The sequence below is a fragment of the Dendropsophus ebraccatus genome, chromosome 9 (assembly GCF_027789765.1).
Source record: "Dendropsophus ebraccatus isolate aDenEbr1 chromosome 9, aDenEbr1.pat, whole genome shotgun sequence".
NCBI classification, from domain to species: domain Eukaryota; kingdom Metazoa; phylum Chordata; class Amphibia; order Anura; family Hylidae; genus Dendropsophus; species Dendropsophus ebraccatus.
This window is the reverse complement of record NC_091462.1, coordinates 88,821,673-88,839,330: the sequence shown is the minus strand read 5'-3', so window position 1 is coordinate 88,839,330 and position 17,658 is coordinate 88,821,673. Positions and strand designations below refer to the sequence as shown.

The following is a 17,658-nucleotide window of genomic DNA, read 5'->3' as shown; positions in this document are numbered from 1 at the left end:
TCCAGTGCTTTAGAATAGAACAGTTTACACAAAGAAAGTACTTGTGGTAGTAATACAGTCCAGTGTGCTACAAACAATACAATCTTGCAAGTGACTCAGGTGCTCGTAGTTGAGGTAGAGGCAAGGTGCTTTGTAGAAGAAAGTGCTTTGCAGTAGAAAGAGTAGAGGAGTTGCCAGAGGGGCCTTGTCCAATGTAGAAGTGTCCTCTGATGGAACAATAGAGGTGTGTAGAAGAAAATAGAGAATACTCATGGATGACTTTTAGTCTGACCACCTTTTGCCCTCTAGTTGCAGGCTACCCATCCTAGGTAGTTAATACAAGCCCCAGCCCTTGTTAATTGGGTCAAGCAGACTCCCTAGAATTCTCTGTTGTCCTGCACTGTGCAGTGGAATACCTAGACTTTCCATACCTTTGTTCCACTAGGATCAGTTCCTATAACTCCTAAGGTAACTGCCCTGCACTTTGTAGAGAGGTTCCTGGCATGAACATTGTGATCCCTGTATAGCTTCTCTCCCCTGTAGAGTTCAAAAACTGCTTGGTGGTTCCATTGCTCATAAGAAACTGGCTTACTTAGTTGTGACCAAAAACAGCCAAAACCCAAAGTTTGCATCACTCAGCTTTCTGATACAACTGTAAATTAGGGGCAACGAATGGCACATTTGTAAGTGGAGGACCAATCGTTTTTTTCTGTTCACACATCCTGATTTACAGACAGGGGAGGAAAAAAAAAAAAAAAAAAAAAAAAAAAAAAGTGCAATGTAGTCATGCAAAGCATCCATTTCACAAAAATAAAGGACTCACTGAGACTCTATTAAATGTCAGGGGGTCATTTTGTCCCGGAAGTGTTAAACAGCAATAAACAGGTTTTGAAATTGCCACCTAGTAGCTAGTCCAAGTAATCACTCAAAATACAGTGGTCCCTCTACATGGTTGTCCTGGAACCAATTAATATTGTATGTTGAGACCAAAAACTCTGGAAAACTAGTTATTGGTTCTGAATCTCCCCCCCCCCACCCCAAAATTTGAGACAATGTAAAGATTAAAGAGAAATCAGATAACCGATATGCATAAAGGAAGTCCCTACATACAGCAGTCATAAAGATAACTGGAGACTGCAAATCACTTTATGTAGAGGACAGGAGCATTTTCAGGGTCCTGTACAGATAACACCGTCTCAGAAAAACATGAGCAATTCACCCTGGCACAGATAAAGAGCAGTACAGGACATGTAGTATCACACTGTACTGTAGAGATGATGATCGATCCGGAGTTCAGCCCATTACCTATACTGCATCCCAGAATTCCAGCCAGCACCCGGGCTGTCTCCTCCTTCCATGGAACGGGAAGGCATCGGGACTCAAATGTGGAAGGTTCGAGTTTGATAGAACCTAACTTTTCCCGATGTTCGATCATCTCTACTGTAGAGGGGAGATACTAGACACACAGCAGTACAGGACATGTAGTATAACACTGTACTGTAGAGAATCACTACTAGACAGCCAACCAGTGCATGCACTTCAATAATGAAGTTTTACCAGTAAAATGGAAGCTTTCATTGGTCAATCTAGTGATTCATGTGTGGCAGATCCTGACTCTCTGTAGCATTGTATGTTGAGTCTGGTCTCAATTTAAGATGGTCCTGAAAGGAACATTATATCTTGAGGCCGTTGTAAGTTGAGGGACAACTATGTTTTTTGAATATGGCCTTTAGCCATGAAAAAGGAAGCCAGAGCAATCTGAGTGATTAGAGGGCCAAAAACTAAAAGGTATATGGCTGTGCTCATTGTATGGAAAGGCTTAATCAGCTTACTCCTTTTAAGAGACGTGAACATCAAACACTTAGGTTTGTCCAGTCAATGATGTTACTTGCGTCAACTGTTTGACGCAAGTAATGAGCACTGAAGCATTGTACTGCTCGCTGAACACTAGTGGCCACCTTTACTTATGAGTTTTGATTACTGAACACTAGTGATGAGCGAATACTGTTCAATCGGATATTCGATCGAATAGTGAGATATTCGATATTCGTACAAATATCCGATAAACGTTCATATCCCCCAGCTTCTGGTTTCACCCTCCAAATGGTCAAATAGATGTTTTTCACTAATCGAATACTTGTTCCCATAGACTTAATGGGATCGAATATTCGATCAAATATTCGCTGGATATTCGTACGAATATCGAATATCTCACTATTCGCTCATCACTACTGAACACATCACCATAGCACTGCTGCTTAGGCTTCAACTGCAATACAGCTATGGCCTTCTGTGAACCATAGATAGGAGTTAGGAGTTAGTATTTAAGACATTACAAAGCGACAAGTTGAGGTGTTCTATTTTATTACAAAAAGAGTGCTTTGAAGTCAAAGTTTGGATTTCCGTTTAAAAGTGATCAACACAGTAAATAAGACAATCACAGCGATCAGGACAATGGCGGGCAGGGCTCCAATAATGACTTTTATAACATTTTCATCTACAAGGAGAAAAAAAAAAAATTAATATAAAGTTAAGTAACTAGTACACGGAACGATAATCGGCCGAATCAGCCCTATCCGGCTGATTGTTCAGGGTAACAAAACACAAAGATCAGCCTATGACAAAGATCGGCTGATCATTGATATAGGTTTAGACCTATAATTGTCAGGTGCCGACCACGCATCGCTACATGTAATAGTAGTGCGCGGCCGGCGATTTGCAAAGTGCATACATTACCTATCCATGGTCCAGGGCTCCTCCTGCGCTCTGCTTCTCACCAGGTCCCGCATGCTGCAGCTTTAGAGCTGCCTGTCTTAGCCAACAGGCTGCTCAGCCAATCAGCTAGTGATTGGCCGAGGTGCCTGTCAGCTAAGACAGGCCGCTCTGAAGCTGCAATGCACAGGTGCCGGTGAGAAGTGGACGGCAAGAGGAGCCCTGGACCATGGATAGGCAATATATGCTGTTTAAAGCAAGGGCATCAATGTTCATGCAACCCTTGTTAAACGATTATCGGTCTGTGTAATAGGCCCAGTAAATGAGCATCGATCTAGCAGATCGGCACTTGTTTACAGTTACCAGGCCATGTAATAGTACCCTTACTCTTATTTACGAGTCACACTTTAGGACAAGATCTCACCTTCAAAACTCATGGAGGGTTCAGAATTCAAGAGGAAGATTGGGCCAGGAGGACTAGCCAAGTTAGTGTTTCTCTTTAGGAAGAGGTCTGAAAGAGACATTCTAGTCAGTATTTAAATTCGTCCATACTTAATTTTTTTCTTCCAGTCCTGGACAATCACTTTAAATAATGAAATACTCACCCCTTTTTGACCTTGTTTGGGGACATTTCTTTGTACAGAGAGGAGAATCTGGGGATTGGATGTTGCATATAATAGCACTGCAGTGAAAGTAGACCTACAGGCAGGAACCAGATTGATAGGACACATTATAGACAGAATTTGCAAAAGATCTCCAGTCATTTGGAGGGGTACTCTGATATCGGGGGGGGGGGGGGAAGAAGGAAGACAAAAGCATATAGAATTGCTTACCCATCTGTCCAGTTCTGAAACCACCAAACAGCCATTTGTTCTAAGAATTGTAATGCTAAGCGATGACTTAACCATGAAATACAGCTGTTCAGTCCTCCCACCCTGCCAACTTCCTCCCCCGGCACACACCTACCTGTTCCCCACCCAGAGCTGTTGGGGATTTAATTTCACTGCAGACGGTACAGCGAGGTTTCAGCATGCAAAAAGCGCACTGAAGCCAGTGCCATTAGTGATTAGAAAGTTATGTCTTGAAACAATAGAAACTTGTATTTAAACTGCTGGATTCTGGTGTACCCCTTTAAGTAAAGCAAGATGTTTTAAATGTGGTGTGTCAAGTTAGTATTTAGAATTAGATACTTACCAAGTTAGTTGATAGTTCTCCACCTTCCATGAAGGCAAAAGCCTTAACTTCAAACCACTTGCGGTGTGTAGCTTGGGGCACATTAATGTTAACAGGATGAAAGACCGTGAGATAGTTATCCTGACTTTCTTGGCAGCTATGGGGAAGTTATATAAAAATTAATATACATGCAAAAGAGTAGGAGTCTAACTGTACAGGATATTTTTACAGAGCAAATGCATATAGCCAAGCAGAAACTTAAGAAACCCCTGGTTCAGTAAACAAGAGTTTAGTGCCAACTGCATATGCAAGTACATTGCGGAAGATTTGTTTCTTATCCATTTAGAGCATATACTTCACATGTGACCACATTAACACTGCAGTATAGAAGCCAAGACTAGGACTGCAAGAAAGTCTTCTTCTAGTGTTTGCTTACAGAGACTGACCTAAATATTGGTGTGTATGAGGCCTGGATTTATCCAGTCTTAGCTTGGCCAACACCTACCCATCAACTACAACATTCCACTGTGGTGAAGCATTTGGGTCTTGAGACATTGTCGCCCAGCAGTCATCTAGAACCAGCTCAATGTTTGGATCATTGCGATTCAGAACCTGCACCTCTATGAAGATTGGCTCCCGCAAGGTCTTCACAATTGGATATTGATCATCTCTGTAGGGCATCTGGTAAGAGAGGTCTTTGGAAGAGGGAAATACAGTGTCACCATGTACTGTTTATGTAATATCTAAGACAGACATTATTCAGTGTCATACCTGGGTAGATATTCATTACGAATACAATAGGACCATCGTGCCTGGTAGAAGCTGGGGGTGGTAGGGTGCTCACAGTCACATTAAGAGTTCTAGTAACTGAGCCATTAAAGTAACACCGGACCGTCTCCCTGTGAAGAACATATTACCCTTTATTCACAGTTCTGAGTGTCAAAGTTTGCCCTCAGTTTTCCAGTAAACCACTACATTGGCTAAAGCTACAAATTGCCAACATCTAGACCAAGGATGAAGAACCGTTGGTCCTCCAGCTGTTGCAAAGCATTGCTTTGGCTGTCCAGGTATGATGGGAATTGTAATTTTGCAACAGCTGGAGGGCCGAAGGTTCCCCATCCCTGGTCTAGACATTACCTTAGTTCTGTACCTTAGTTCTGTATCTCTTGATATACTCCTTGGTGGTAGATTCCTCCAGAGTGCGCTGACTTCATTTTCATAAAATATCCTTCCACCTTCATACTAAAAGAAAATTTGTATGCTTACCGACTATACACAAGTGCCATACACTATGTACTGAATGCAATGAAACAGGTTTCCCTATAGACAGTGGACAGTGAACCTTTTGTAGCCAAGGATAGATCTAAGTGTTGGTTGGCCTGTACAGAGTGGGGCTTATGTTTGTGCTTTGTCAATACATATTGTTTAGCTGTAGTATTAAGCCATGTGTTGAGAGCCTTAGGTTCACACTTGTTCTTGTATAGGTGTATGCAGTAAAACATAAAATACCAGGGCTACAGGATATACATGTCCACGTTAGAAAACTAGTGAACCGGAACTTTCTAGGAAATTCTGCAGCAATAGAGAAAAGGGGGGGGGGGGGGGGGGGGGGTGGGGGAGGGAATTTATCTTACAGCATCAAGGCCCAGCTTTTAAAACTGAATGTGTGCCATTATATGAGCAGTTAGTATATACTAACCAGACTGGAGTAATCCAAAACTTACTCTTTTAGTGGTTCCACAGCTATTTAAAGGAAACCTAAAAGCAATTCTGCTGGGGCTTATATCTTCTGGCCGACATGTCCGATCTCTTACAGTGACAGTGGTCAAGTCCAATATAGGAGTGGTGTTTCTTGCAAAGACTTCAATGCTCATTAACCCATCTGCTGTACATGAGGCAATACCTGGACAAAAATACATAAATATAAGTAATGCAGTATAAGTAATGCTATTAGAACTGTCTGTCAGTAAGAAACTTACAAGGAGTATTGGGAAAGGCAACAAAACACCGAGGACTTATTGTCATTGGGACGTCAAGTCCGTCCACATCAAAGACCAGTGTGAGATTTGACAATGAATAAGTAGTGCCACTGGAATCTTTAAGAGCCTGCAGGAAAAAAAAAAAAAAAAAAAAAAAAAAAAAAAATATATATATATATATATATATATATATATATATTTCACACAAGGACCAGTTTTTTGTTTTTTTATTATTTTTAATATACCTGCAGTTTCTCTAGTGCAATGCTCAGCTGTATACCACCTCTAGTGTCCAGGGTCATTCCTTGTTGTATAGTCATTGGAACTGCTTTCTGGCCAATGTAAATATGTTGGAGAGAACCGGACTCCGGAGGAAAGGCGAGAGTCATGTGTGTTGTATTACATGCAGGAGGTCCTAGGTCAAAAGGAGTTTTGTTTAGCCATTTAGAAGCCATCACTATATTCAAAGCTAGTACCCTCCGAATATAGGGGTGCATAGATATTAGCAGCTCTTCTTGCATCATTATAATTCACGGCCAAAGACAGCCCGAGTAGTGTAGACAGATTACCTGTAGCACAGATCAGTTTCACATCAATGGTTATCCTTTGCTTCTTCTGGATCAGTACAAGGTCTCCAATAAATAACTTCTGGCCTTGAGACTAAGGATTGAGAAGTCATTAGGAAAAGATAAGTCATATATGGTCCCATTTAGGATTTATACTTACAGTGTACTGTTTGAGTCCAATGGCCTTTAAGTCAGCACGGATCATCAGGTTATCGTCATCACTGGTCAGTGTGTATCCAAGCGTTTTGGCTGTTGACACATCGACTTTTACGTCAGTGCCATTTTTAATTACAACAGTCCATGATGGTATGGGTGGGGGCGTACTGATCACCTACAGGAACAAGTACACAAAGTTGCCTAGAAACATGTTTCAAAGAAAGAATTAAAGTGATACTAATACCCCCCTTTCTCTACGAGTGGCTCTGCACAGTCGACAGTGTCAACTAGGGGGCCCAACTGCCATGAAGCCTGGCCTAGCTGACACTTAGCATAGTGTTACAAGGAGTAGGGTATCTGTTCACAACTCCTGGGCCTCTTACAAATGCCATCTTGAGTGAGGAACCATTCCTTACCAAATCCATGAAAAACTGTGCAAGTTAGTGGCCTATAGAACAAGTCCTGGAAACTGAAGCAGCCAATGTTATTTGTGGCCGCATTAGTTATCTGTACTTTGCGGCTTCAGGGGAGGGGGAAGGAATGGCATAAAATGTCAATAGCTAGCCCAACCTGCCAGGAGAAGCTTAAAAAGGGTTATCCAGTGCTACAAGAACATGGCCACTCTTGTCTCCAGATTGGGTGGGGTTTCAAACTCAATTCCATTGAAGTAAATAAGTCTTAATTGCAGACCACACCTGAACTGAACACAAGAGTGGGGCAAAATGGGCCATGTTTTTTGCAGCGCTGGATAACCCCTATTAAGTGGTTACCCAGGGCTACAAAAACCATGGCCCCTTTCCAAAAAGCACACCACTCGTCTCCAGTTGGGTGGAATTTGCAAATCAGTTCTATTAACGTGAATGGAGTTATCCAGCACATTTTTTCTTTCCAATCAACTAATAAAAAAAAAAAAAAAAAAAAAACCTCAAGTCTTCCTATACTTATTAGCTACTAAATGTCCTGTAGGAAAGGTTTTATTCTCAGTTGACACAGTGCTCTGCTGACATCTCTGGCAAAGACAAGAACTGTCCAGATCAGGAGAGGTTTTTTTTATGGGGATTCATAAATCTGAGACAGAGTTCCTGTCTCGGCCAGAGATGTCAGCAGAGAGCACTGTGTCAGACTGAAAAGAAAAGTATTTCCTGCAGGACATATAGTAGCTAATAAGTATGGGAAGACATGATATTTTTTAATAGAAGTAAATTACAAATCTATATAACTTTCTGATATCAGTTGATTTGAAAGAAAAAGATCGCTGGACAACCCCTTTAATTGCAAGCCACACCTGAACAGGAGACAAGAGTGGTGCTGTCTATGAAAGAAAGTGGCCATGTTTTTGTGAATAACCCATTTAAATGTGACACCACAGAATTGCAGATTGTTTTGCGGAGAGCTTAGGTGTTCTTCGCAAAATGCAGAGGCTCCCATAGAGAAGAGACGGCAACATAATTGCAGTACCATAGAAATTAATGGGTTACAAAGGGTTCAGTATTAACTGATCAGCAAATACTGACATGTACATGAGGTCTAAGGGATTAGACAATACAACTGACACATCAATATTCCATTCACAGCCACAAACCTTACCTCATCGTCAAAGGCAGGCAGTCTCCTTGGGATGGTTGCCTAGAATAAAGTAAAAATTAGGATCATGTCTACAACATAGGGCTTCATGGAACAATGGTGTGTGTGTGTGTGTGTGTGTGTGTGTGTGTGTGTGTGTGTGTGTGTGTGTGTGTGTGTGTGTGTGTGGAATTAGATTCTAGCTTGTTTTGGAGCACAGAACTAATAATGTTGTTGCCCATTACTCTAGCCCCCCCCCCCCCCCCCCCCATGAGTCCCCAGTTTAGTTGACAATGTACTGTGATCACTTCAGTCATTGGCCAAATTCATATTGCTTGTAATGGGTAATTACTCTAAATAGTAGAGTATTGTACCGTGTTAGCCATAAATTCAGTAGAATAGAGAAGAATTAACGGCGGGACATACCTCCCCGTGGCTGCACATTTCTCTGGAGAAGGACACAGTAGAAGACTCGCGGGTTACAGTCTTATGGGACATTTTAAGACACAGAGAAAGGGAATATAAACTAATGCTCAAATTTAAAAAAACTTGCAACATGGTCTCAATATCCATGCCAGCTTCATGTCGGCCTATGTGTGACCTGTTCTGGCTATGAAGACCATTAATTGCTATTAGGCCATTAATCTAACAATCAAGATAGCGACAAGAGCTTACATCCTCTTGTCACGCCTCATGAGCTTTCGTTTATGGACCTGTTGTAAATAGCAGACCCTGTGTATATTACATTTTGTTAATTCTAAAGTTTCCTAAAATCCTTTGATGAGCTCTGTTTAGTGTGTATATAAGTGTGATTTTTTCAGTTCTGTATATCATGTCTGACGAAGGGAGCTAGACTCTCGAAAGCTTACAAATATACTCAGTTAGCCTCCAAAAGGTTTCTTCTCTATTCTACTGTACTCTAAATAGTGACAGCTAATATGGAAATGAGTTGTTCCCATTAACCCACGATTCCCGTTTAGTTTACCATCATGTATTGCTGGTTACAGTCTATGATTGGTCCCCTGTATGGCGGGTCAGCCTGTAAGTAGTCACAAGATATTTGGTAGACCGCATTATTCTCCATGGAGTCATTGAAGGATATGTGAGCAACAAGTCTTCCAGTCTGAAAGAAAATGCAAGGTAGTCATTTTGCAGGGGGGACGTAGATTTGCTAGTCAGTTTAGCCTTGCAAACATGCCCAAATATGAAGCAAAGGCCATGTGCACACAAAGACCTCAGACAACTAATGCGGCTACACTAGTCAGCATTAAGCAGCATATAAGGAGTTAGTTACCTTCCCTGCAAAGCCTCTGAATGTACATAAGGTTCCCAAATGAGCGGAGGCTCCTGGCTGGTATAGTTAACCTACTCCGGCATGCAGGCCATTGCCTAGGCTGAATAAAACTATAAGAACCATTATAGGCTTGTGTACACCCAAAGGCTACAAAATCTGTTCATATTCCACCAGCAGCCAGTGTCTGGACAGCTGTATATGTTTTAGAACAAGTTCTAGCAGAAGTTTGCAAAGTTTCTTACACATTTTAAACATTGTGTAAGACCCACAGGTTACGGAGAAAGGCAAAGGAGGTAAATAGCTAGAGATGAGCAAATTTACAGTAATAACAGAGTGAAGCCCTTAAGTTATCCCTGCAATCTGCTAAGCCGGCTGCTGCTACTTCCCGGGTGATAGGAAAAGCTGGATCAAGTCCTGGGAAACTGAGAAGTTTCTCAAGACTGGATCCAGCTTTTCCCAGCATCAGGGTGGAGCGGCAGTCAGTTAAAAAGCAGCCGGCTGATGAGCGGATTGCAGGGATAACTGACTGCCGCTCCACCCTGATGCTGGGAAAAGCTGGATCCAGTCTTGAGAAACTTCTCAGTTTCCCAGGACTGGATCCAGCTTTTCCTATCACCTGGGAAGTAGCAGCAGCCGGCTGAGCAGATTGCAGGGATAACTAAGGGCTTCACTCTGTTATTACTGTAAATTCGCTCATAACTATCCATAAGTTACCAAAGGGCGCCATTACATAAAGCAGTTGTCAGCAGAACTGGCCCAATTTTACAAAGCAATTTTGGCTTAAGATCAGCTGGCGAACAAGTCAACGGTGGTCAGTTACATCATGACAAAAGACATAAATGGAATAACCAGTCGTACATCTCCCTTTATAATTTGGTACCTTGTAGACCTTTTTCCAGTTTTCAGCAGTTTCAGGGTGCTTATTTGTATGCAGATCTTGTGCCCCCCCAAAATGGCAGCTTTAGGCTATGTTCCCACACAGAATTTTTGCAACCAAAACCAGGAGTGGATTGAAAAGGCAGAAAGGCTATGTTCACACTGTTGAAATTGAGTGGATGATTGCCACCATTTCAATAGCAATGGCTGCTGCTTTAAAATAACTTTATTTGCCATTAAAGGGGTTATCCAGCGCTACAAAAACATGGCCACTTTCCCCCTACTGTTGTCTCCAGTTTGGGTGGGGTTTTGAAATTCAGTTCCATTGAAGTAAATGGAGCTTAATTGCAAACTGCACCTGAACTGGAGACAACAGTAGGGGGAAAGTGGCCATGTTTTTGTAGCGCTGGATAACCCCTTTAAGTGGCAGCGATCCACTCAGTTAGTTTCAACAGTGTGAACATAGCCTTTCTGCATTTTCAGTCCACTCCTGGTTTTGGTTGCAAAATCCTGAGCAAAAATTATGTGCGGGAACATAGCCTTAGGGTCAGTTTACACTACGCAAAACAGGTGGAAATTCCGAGCAGAACCCCTATCCGGACACTGAAACAGATACAGGATTTTGAGCAGTGGGATGGCTCGTGTGCCTCAGCTCTCCGCTCAAAGAATAACATTTTTTGAGCTGAGAGCATCAGAAACTTTTTTTTTTTTTTTTTAAACACACTGAGTGCCTACCTAAAAGACTCCTCAGGTGTTTTAAGGGGTTGGCCACTTTATAGTAAAATTGCTCAGTGTACATTAGTAAGTGTACTTACTGTATATACTGACAGCAGGTCCCTGTGTACCTCATAGAGCTAATATCAGACTCCCCTCCTCCAGGCTGGGCTGCCCTGCTCTGTGGTGTTTTGGTCCATAAGATTGCTTACATGGAGGAGCATGTGACCAGGCCCCGCCCCCCAGTGTCCACCACTGAGCCTGTATATGTCTATGGAGGACACAGGGGACAGGGCCTGGTCACATGCTCCTCCATGTCAGCCATTTTATGGACAAACAAAACAGAGCAGGGCAGCACAGCCTGGTGAAGGGGAGTCTGATTTTAGCTCTATGAGGTACAGAGGGAGCTGCTGTCAGTATATACAGTGAGCACACTTACTAATACTTTGTACTGACCTATTTTACTATAAAGTGGCCAACCCCTTTAAGTTATCAGGTACTTGTTTTTTTTTAAGATTTTTTTCTCAGCGCTATGTGCTTCTACAACTGTGTCTCCCACTGACTGCAACCCCTCCACTACAGAGATACTCAGGAGTGACAATCCACTCAGCGAGAGACACCGCAGCAGGACACTGGGGGGCGGCAAGGTGATGGAAGCATAGGCTCTGTTATTTTCTACATAACGATAGTTTTGCCACAGCCCCTTTCAACTGCATTTTTTTAAGATGCATTTGCCCATGAGGACAACACTTTTAATCTAACTGGTATTACAGAAACATGGGTTTAGGTCTTTAAAGCTCCGATTCATTTCAGCAAGAGTCCATTCGGAGACACACTTTCCCTAAGCCCTGTAAAGTCAATTGGATGCATTTTTTTTTACTTGTGTACCAGCTCATGTTAATGCAAGGACACATATGCTTGGGTATACTGGTAGTAATACCAACCTCATGACTTATACATCTTTCAGGAATAGTCAACCAGCTGCCATCAGGAGTGATCTGACATCCATCCACCTCTAGTCCGGAAGAATCTGTTCAGTAAGACATTTACATCTGATCATAGCACAGTAATCGTGCACAAACCTCCTCTTCCTATAACACCTATAATGCACATGTAAAACTACTTACCCACAACATGAAGAGTCTGCCATACACTCCGAGGAATACCCTTAGGTTTCTCTATTTGGAGCCCACTGTCTAGGCAAGTCATAGAACCTAGAACAAGGCACTACAGTTATTAACCCCACAAAAGGCCACAGACTAACCACTAACTGGATACTTTTGGTAGTTTTTGGGACCTTTGTAGCAAGTTATTGGATGTCGCAATGCTAGAGCGCTAAAAATCCGTTATAACTTGCTGGGACACCTACTAATAAGTGGAGATGAGCGCAAACCAAGCATGTGGGGATAGTCATAGATAAGGGTCCCCAGTTCTTCCTCTTAGGCAACAATGTTTTGATACCACCATTCTTATATCCATTTCGCCAATTGTGTTTACATACAGAAAACTGCAAATGAAGGGTTCTCCTATAGCAAAAAGATCATCCGTTTTCAAGCCAAGCAACGTTGTATTCATTGAGTTTAACAGAGTGGCAGCACACATGTCCAACTGCAGCTCCATATAAATGGTGGGATCACTATTATGTAGACTGGTAGCTTATGGGAAAACTCCTTAAAGTGACTGTACCACCAGGCCCAGGCTGCAGCACTGGAGGCGGGCCGACCAACCCTTAGTGGGAGCAAACCACCCCCCCCCCCCATGATAGGGTTCCATTGATTCTAATGGAGTCACATCATAAAGGGGCTGGAGTTTCTTCCCACTAAGGCTGGGTCGGCCCGCTGGAGCCTATACTTCACCTGCTCCGGGGCTCCCAACGTCTTCACGTCCCGGAATTCCCAAAGCAAGCCGAAGCGTGGAGAAGGTGATGTATGTGCTCCGGCTTGCTTTGGGAATTCCGGGACGTGAAGACGTCGGGAGCCCCGAAGCAAGCCGGAGCGGGGAGCAGGTGAAGTATAGGCTCCAGCGGTGGGGGGGGGGGGGGGGGTTAACAGGGCAGGCTGCTGACTTACACACAGCAGGATGTCCATGCCACTGCGAGTTTTTCTGCCCATACAGTGTACAGGGCAGGGATCCTTTGCATGTAAAGGCACCCTTAGGGTTCTGTTCACACAAAGCAGATAACACTTGCAAATCTGCAGTGTAAGGGGGGGGGGGGGGGGGTTGTTGACTAACAAATACAAGACTGTATGGGGACCATTACAATGTTTTTGCAAATACATTTTATAATAGGTTTTTCCTTAACCTATATGCAAAAATATTGGACTGGAGTCCTACAAGAGAGGTAAATGCCCATTTTAAACAGTGTTTACAGCTGTCAGACCATGCTTCTAGTTCTGCAGACCCACACAGAGCATTGGTCAGCATGAGGTGTGTCTCACTACAGCAAACTGAAGAGTGCATTTGGGGGGGGGGGGGGGCACGCGCCACACACAGAATGTGGATGCAATTATACAGGGTATTTGTGCACAATCTAAAGCCATGCCCATTAGATCTGCTCTGCTGCGTATCACAGCAGTAAATACGCAGCTTATATGCCATGTGTGTTTGTACCCTTACAGTAAAGCTTTCATGGTTTTACCTGCCAATGGCATAGCAGTACTATAACTGGTGGTAAACCACATACAGGTACTAAATACTTGGCAGATGCAGGCAGGGGGCTTAACATAAGAACATCCCCTGCCATGCCTTGTAAGATTGTTTTTTGCTTTGGATTAGACTTATTGGAGTTTCCATGTACAACACAACAATTACAAATCAATGCAGAAGACTCCTCTCATTTACCACCAAACTTTATTACAAACCTGGAAAGTCCATCAGCTGTGCAGCATCACTCCAGACAAAGAGGAAACATATAAGTAAAAGCCTGTAAGACATCAAATAAGAGGAGAAAATTGATAAAATCTTAAAGAGAAAAATCATTAATATATCAGTTATGATAACATTTTATACCTCATCTCAGAATGCTTCATCCAAAACGTAGGCACCTTAATGCCTCTTATCCAGCACTCCACCAGGACACACTAGAACTTTAGCCGTCACAGCAAGGACACTAACCACAGCTACCTGAGAGAAAGGAGCCTAGACAACTGAGCTTGTTCAGGAGCCCTCCCCCAGGCTGCTTTAAATGCTCCATGATCCCCCATCAGGTGGTCACTAATGATGATTCCCACCCATTACTGCTAAGGGCCCTTTTACACAGAAAGATTATCTGACACATTATCTGCCAAAGATTTGAAGCCAAAGCCAGGACTGGATTTGAAACGAGGAGAAATCTCAGGCTTTCCTTTATTACCTGATCTCTGTTTATAGTCCATTCCTGGCTTTGGCTTCAAATCTTTGGCAGATAATCTGTCAGATAATCTTTCCGTGTAAAAGGGCCCTAAGGCCTGGCCCACACTATGTCAGAGACACCATATAGTACTGACAAACGGAGTTAAAGGGACTGCTGCACTAAGGCTATTTTCACCCTTCGCTTTTGCAATCAATTTTTTTCCTCATCCGTTTTATGTTTAAAAAAAACAGATGCATTTGTGTGCATCTGTTTTTCCATTGACTTTCATTATAAAGAATGGATCAAATAACGGATCAAAACGCATTCGTTTTTTGAGCGTACACAAAAATGTGGTCGACAACATTTTTGTGTACTGTAAAAAAAACGGATGCGTTTTCCATTCCTTTTCACCGTTTCCATTCCCTTTTTTTTTTGTAATGTAAGCCAATAGAAACTCGATTCTGTAATATGGTGTACCGCAGTATCTGTTTTTACATCCATTTTTTTCCCTTTAATCCCTAAATGGGAACCTGTCAGCCCCTCTGGCTTTGGGAGCAGGACAGGCAGGAGGGGGTAAGTATAGGAGCAGCAGGAGACCGAAATGAGCTGAAATGAAAGCCATGGGGCATCAGGGAAGGCAAGTATCTGTTTCTCTCACCACCACCCCAACAATATAGCAGTGATTTTAGAACACAGGAATATCCCTTTAACTTTCTAGGATTCCAGTTTGACAAACACAAACGCAGATAGGCTGTGTGTGTTTGTACCCTGAGGGTTTGGTTCACACTGCACAATTCTTTCGGCGGGCGGTGGAATCGGCCCAGCCATAGAATGGCGTCTATGGCATGGGCGGAGATGCCTGCCGCCACGAGTAGGTTACGCGCGACGGAATCCACCGGAACTTATCCGGGCGGATTCCTTAGTGTGAATCCGCCCTAAATACTTCTTTGATAGACACATCTTCATGAATTTTTCATCATCTTGTCTTCCTTTATATTTTTTCTTTTACTTAAACTCTTCAGAGACTTGTAGAAAAATTCAACAAATTTTATTTGTTAGTCACGTGTGTTTGAATTTGCTTCAAAGACATTTAGGCTCAGACTGTGTAAAACATAATCTGCTGTACACTGCTAAAGGAAACCAATCACAGGTCAACTTTTATTTTACCAGAGCTAAAAGCCGAGCTGTGATTGGTTGCTATGGACAATTGACACACTTTGATAAATCTGGGCCTATGGACTAAAACTGTAATGGAAATATCAGCACCTGGAATAGCTAAAAAATACTGACAAAATACTATAGTGGAAATCTATTAAAAGGTTATGTCTGTGTTATGGCAATTGTATGTCATCCATATTTGCAGATTAACAAAAATAAAAAGTACCATACAAGATGGCGGCCCAGAGGAGCCTGGCAAGGGTTTTAAAAAAACAATCGACCTGCAGTGTGATCCCATCCTTAGGCTGGTTTCACACATGTCAGTTATTTTGGAAAACTACCACTGCAGTTTTTGATCTAAAACCAGAAGTGGATCTGGCAGGTGGGAGACATAAGTGTGTTCTTCATTTTACCCAATACTTTAACCCCTTAAGGTCAAAGCCTATTTTCGTTTTTGCGCTTTTGCTTATTCCATTTTAAGTTTAAAAGTCCATAGCGCTTGCATTTTTTCACCTAGAGATGTATATGAGCGCTTATTTTTTGCGAAACCAATTGTACTTTGCAATGACAGGCATTATTTTTCCATAACATATGCTGCGAAACCGGAAAAAAATCATTTGTGCTGTCAAATTGAAAAAAAAACGAATTTGTTTTGATTTCGGGGAGTTTTGCATTTACGCCGTCCGTCCTATGGTAAAACTGACTTGTTATGCATGTTCCTCAAGTCGTTACGATTACTATGATATATAACATGTATAACTTATATTGTATCGGATGGCCTGTAAAAAATTCAAACCATTGTTAACAAATATACGTTCCTTAAAATCGCTCCATTCCCAGGCTTATAACGCTTTTATCCTTTGGTCTATGGGGCTGTGTGAGGTGTCAGTTTTTGCGCCATGATGTGTTCTTTCTATCGGTACCTTGATTGCGCATATACGACTTTTTGATCGTTTTTTATTACATTTTTTCTGGATTTGATGCGACCAAAAATGCGCAATTTTGCACTTTGGAATTTTTTTGCGCTGACGCCGTTTACCGTGCGAGATCAGGAATGTGATTAATTAATAGTTCGGGCGATTACGCACGCGGCGATACTAAATATGTTTATTTATTTATTTATTAATTTATATTTATAAAATGGGAAAAGGGGGGTGATTTGGACTTTTATTAGGGGAGGGGATTTTTTATTAATAAAAAAACCCTTTTTTACTTTTTTTTTTCCTGTAACTAGAAGCCCCCCTGGGGGACTTGTATATAGACAGCACTGATCTCTCATAGAGATCAATGCTGTGTATATACACAGCAAAGATCGATTAGATCGGTCATAGATTGCTATGGCCTGCTGCAGGCCATAGCAATCTATTGCCGAGCCGGGATCAGCGTCATTCCGACGCTGAGGCCCGGCACGGGCAGAAGAACGGATCTCCCCCCCCCCCTGCGATCGCATCGCGGGGGGGAGATCCGTCCCACTAGACACCAGGGACGTGCGGCGCAGTGCCTCTAAATGCAGCTGTCAGGTTTGACAGCTGCACTTAGAGGCTTAATTAGCCGGCACAGCAACGGGACCCGCGCCGGCTAATAGAGGCACTGCCCGGCTGCACGTGTCAGCCGGGATCAGCGCCGTTCAGAGCGCGGTCCCGGCGGGACCCCGCTCTGAACACCCCGAGCGGCACCATGACGTATCAGATACGTCATGGGTCGCTAAAGGGTTAAATCCACTTCTGGTTTTGGTTCAAAAACTACCAGCATTAAAGGAGTATTCCAGTATCAGAAAGTCGTATTTAAATCAAAATAACTCTAAGGGCCCTTTTACACAGAAAGATTATCTGACAGATTATCTGCCAAAGATTTGAAGCCAAAACCAGGAACAGACTATAAACAGAGACCAGGTCATAAAGGAAAGTCTGAGATTTCTCCTCTTTTCAAATCCAGTCATGGCTTTGGCTTCAAATCTTTGGCAGATAATCTGTCAGATAATCTTTCTGTGTAAAAGGGCCCTAAGACATATAGTGCTATACCTATTATTAATAATACTGGCTTCAGCGTGCTTTTGACCCCTAAAAGGAAGTTGAACATAGAAAATGTGTATTGTTTACAGCTCTCCAACTCCTCCCCATAGACGATGCATCATCTTCTTCCATCAGCGGAGGCTTG

The 17,658-nt window shown here is 42.6% G+C and overlaps 1 protein-coding gene across 1 annotated transcript; it reads right to left on the bottom strand.

The window, feature by feature from the left end:
- Positions 1 to 2,366: 2,366 nt before the first annotated feature.
- Positions 2,367 to 17,658, bottom strand: LOC138801819 (zona pellucida sperm-binding protein 2-like). The gene is made up of 18 exons (XM_069984915.1): positions 17,601 to 17,658; positions 13,874 to 13,935; positions 12,140 to 12,226; positions 11,957 to 12,042; positions 9,114 to 9,251; positions 8,153 to 8,191; positions 6,570 to 6,740; positions 6,413 to 6,503; positions 6,089 to 6,258; positions 5,844 to 5,970; positions 5,589 to 5,767; positions 5,015 to 5,106; positions 4,636 to 4,763; positions 4,370 to 4,559; positions 3,886 to 4,021; positions 3,297 to 3,390; positions 3,116 to 3,202; positions 2,367 to 2,476 (listed from the first exon to the last, which is right to left on the bottom strand). The coding sequence occupies exons 1-18, from the start codon at positions 17,633 to 17,635 to the stop codon at positions 2,367 to 2,369; spliced, it is 2,022 nt and encodes a 673-aa protein (XP_069841016.1). The 5' UTR covers positions 17,636 to 17,658.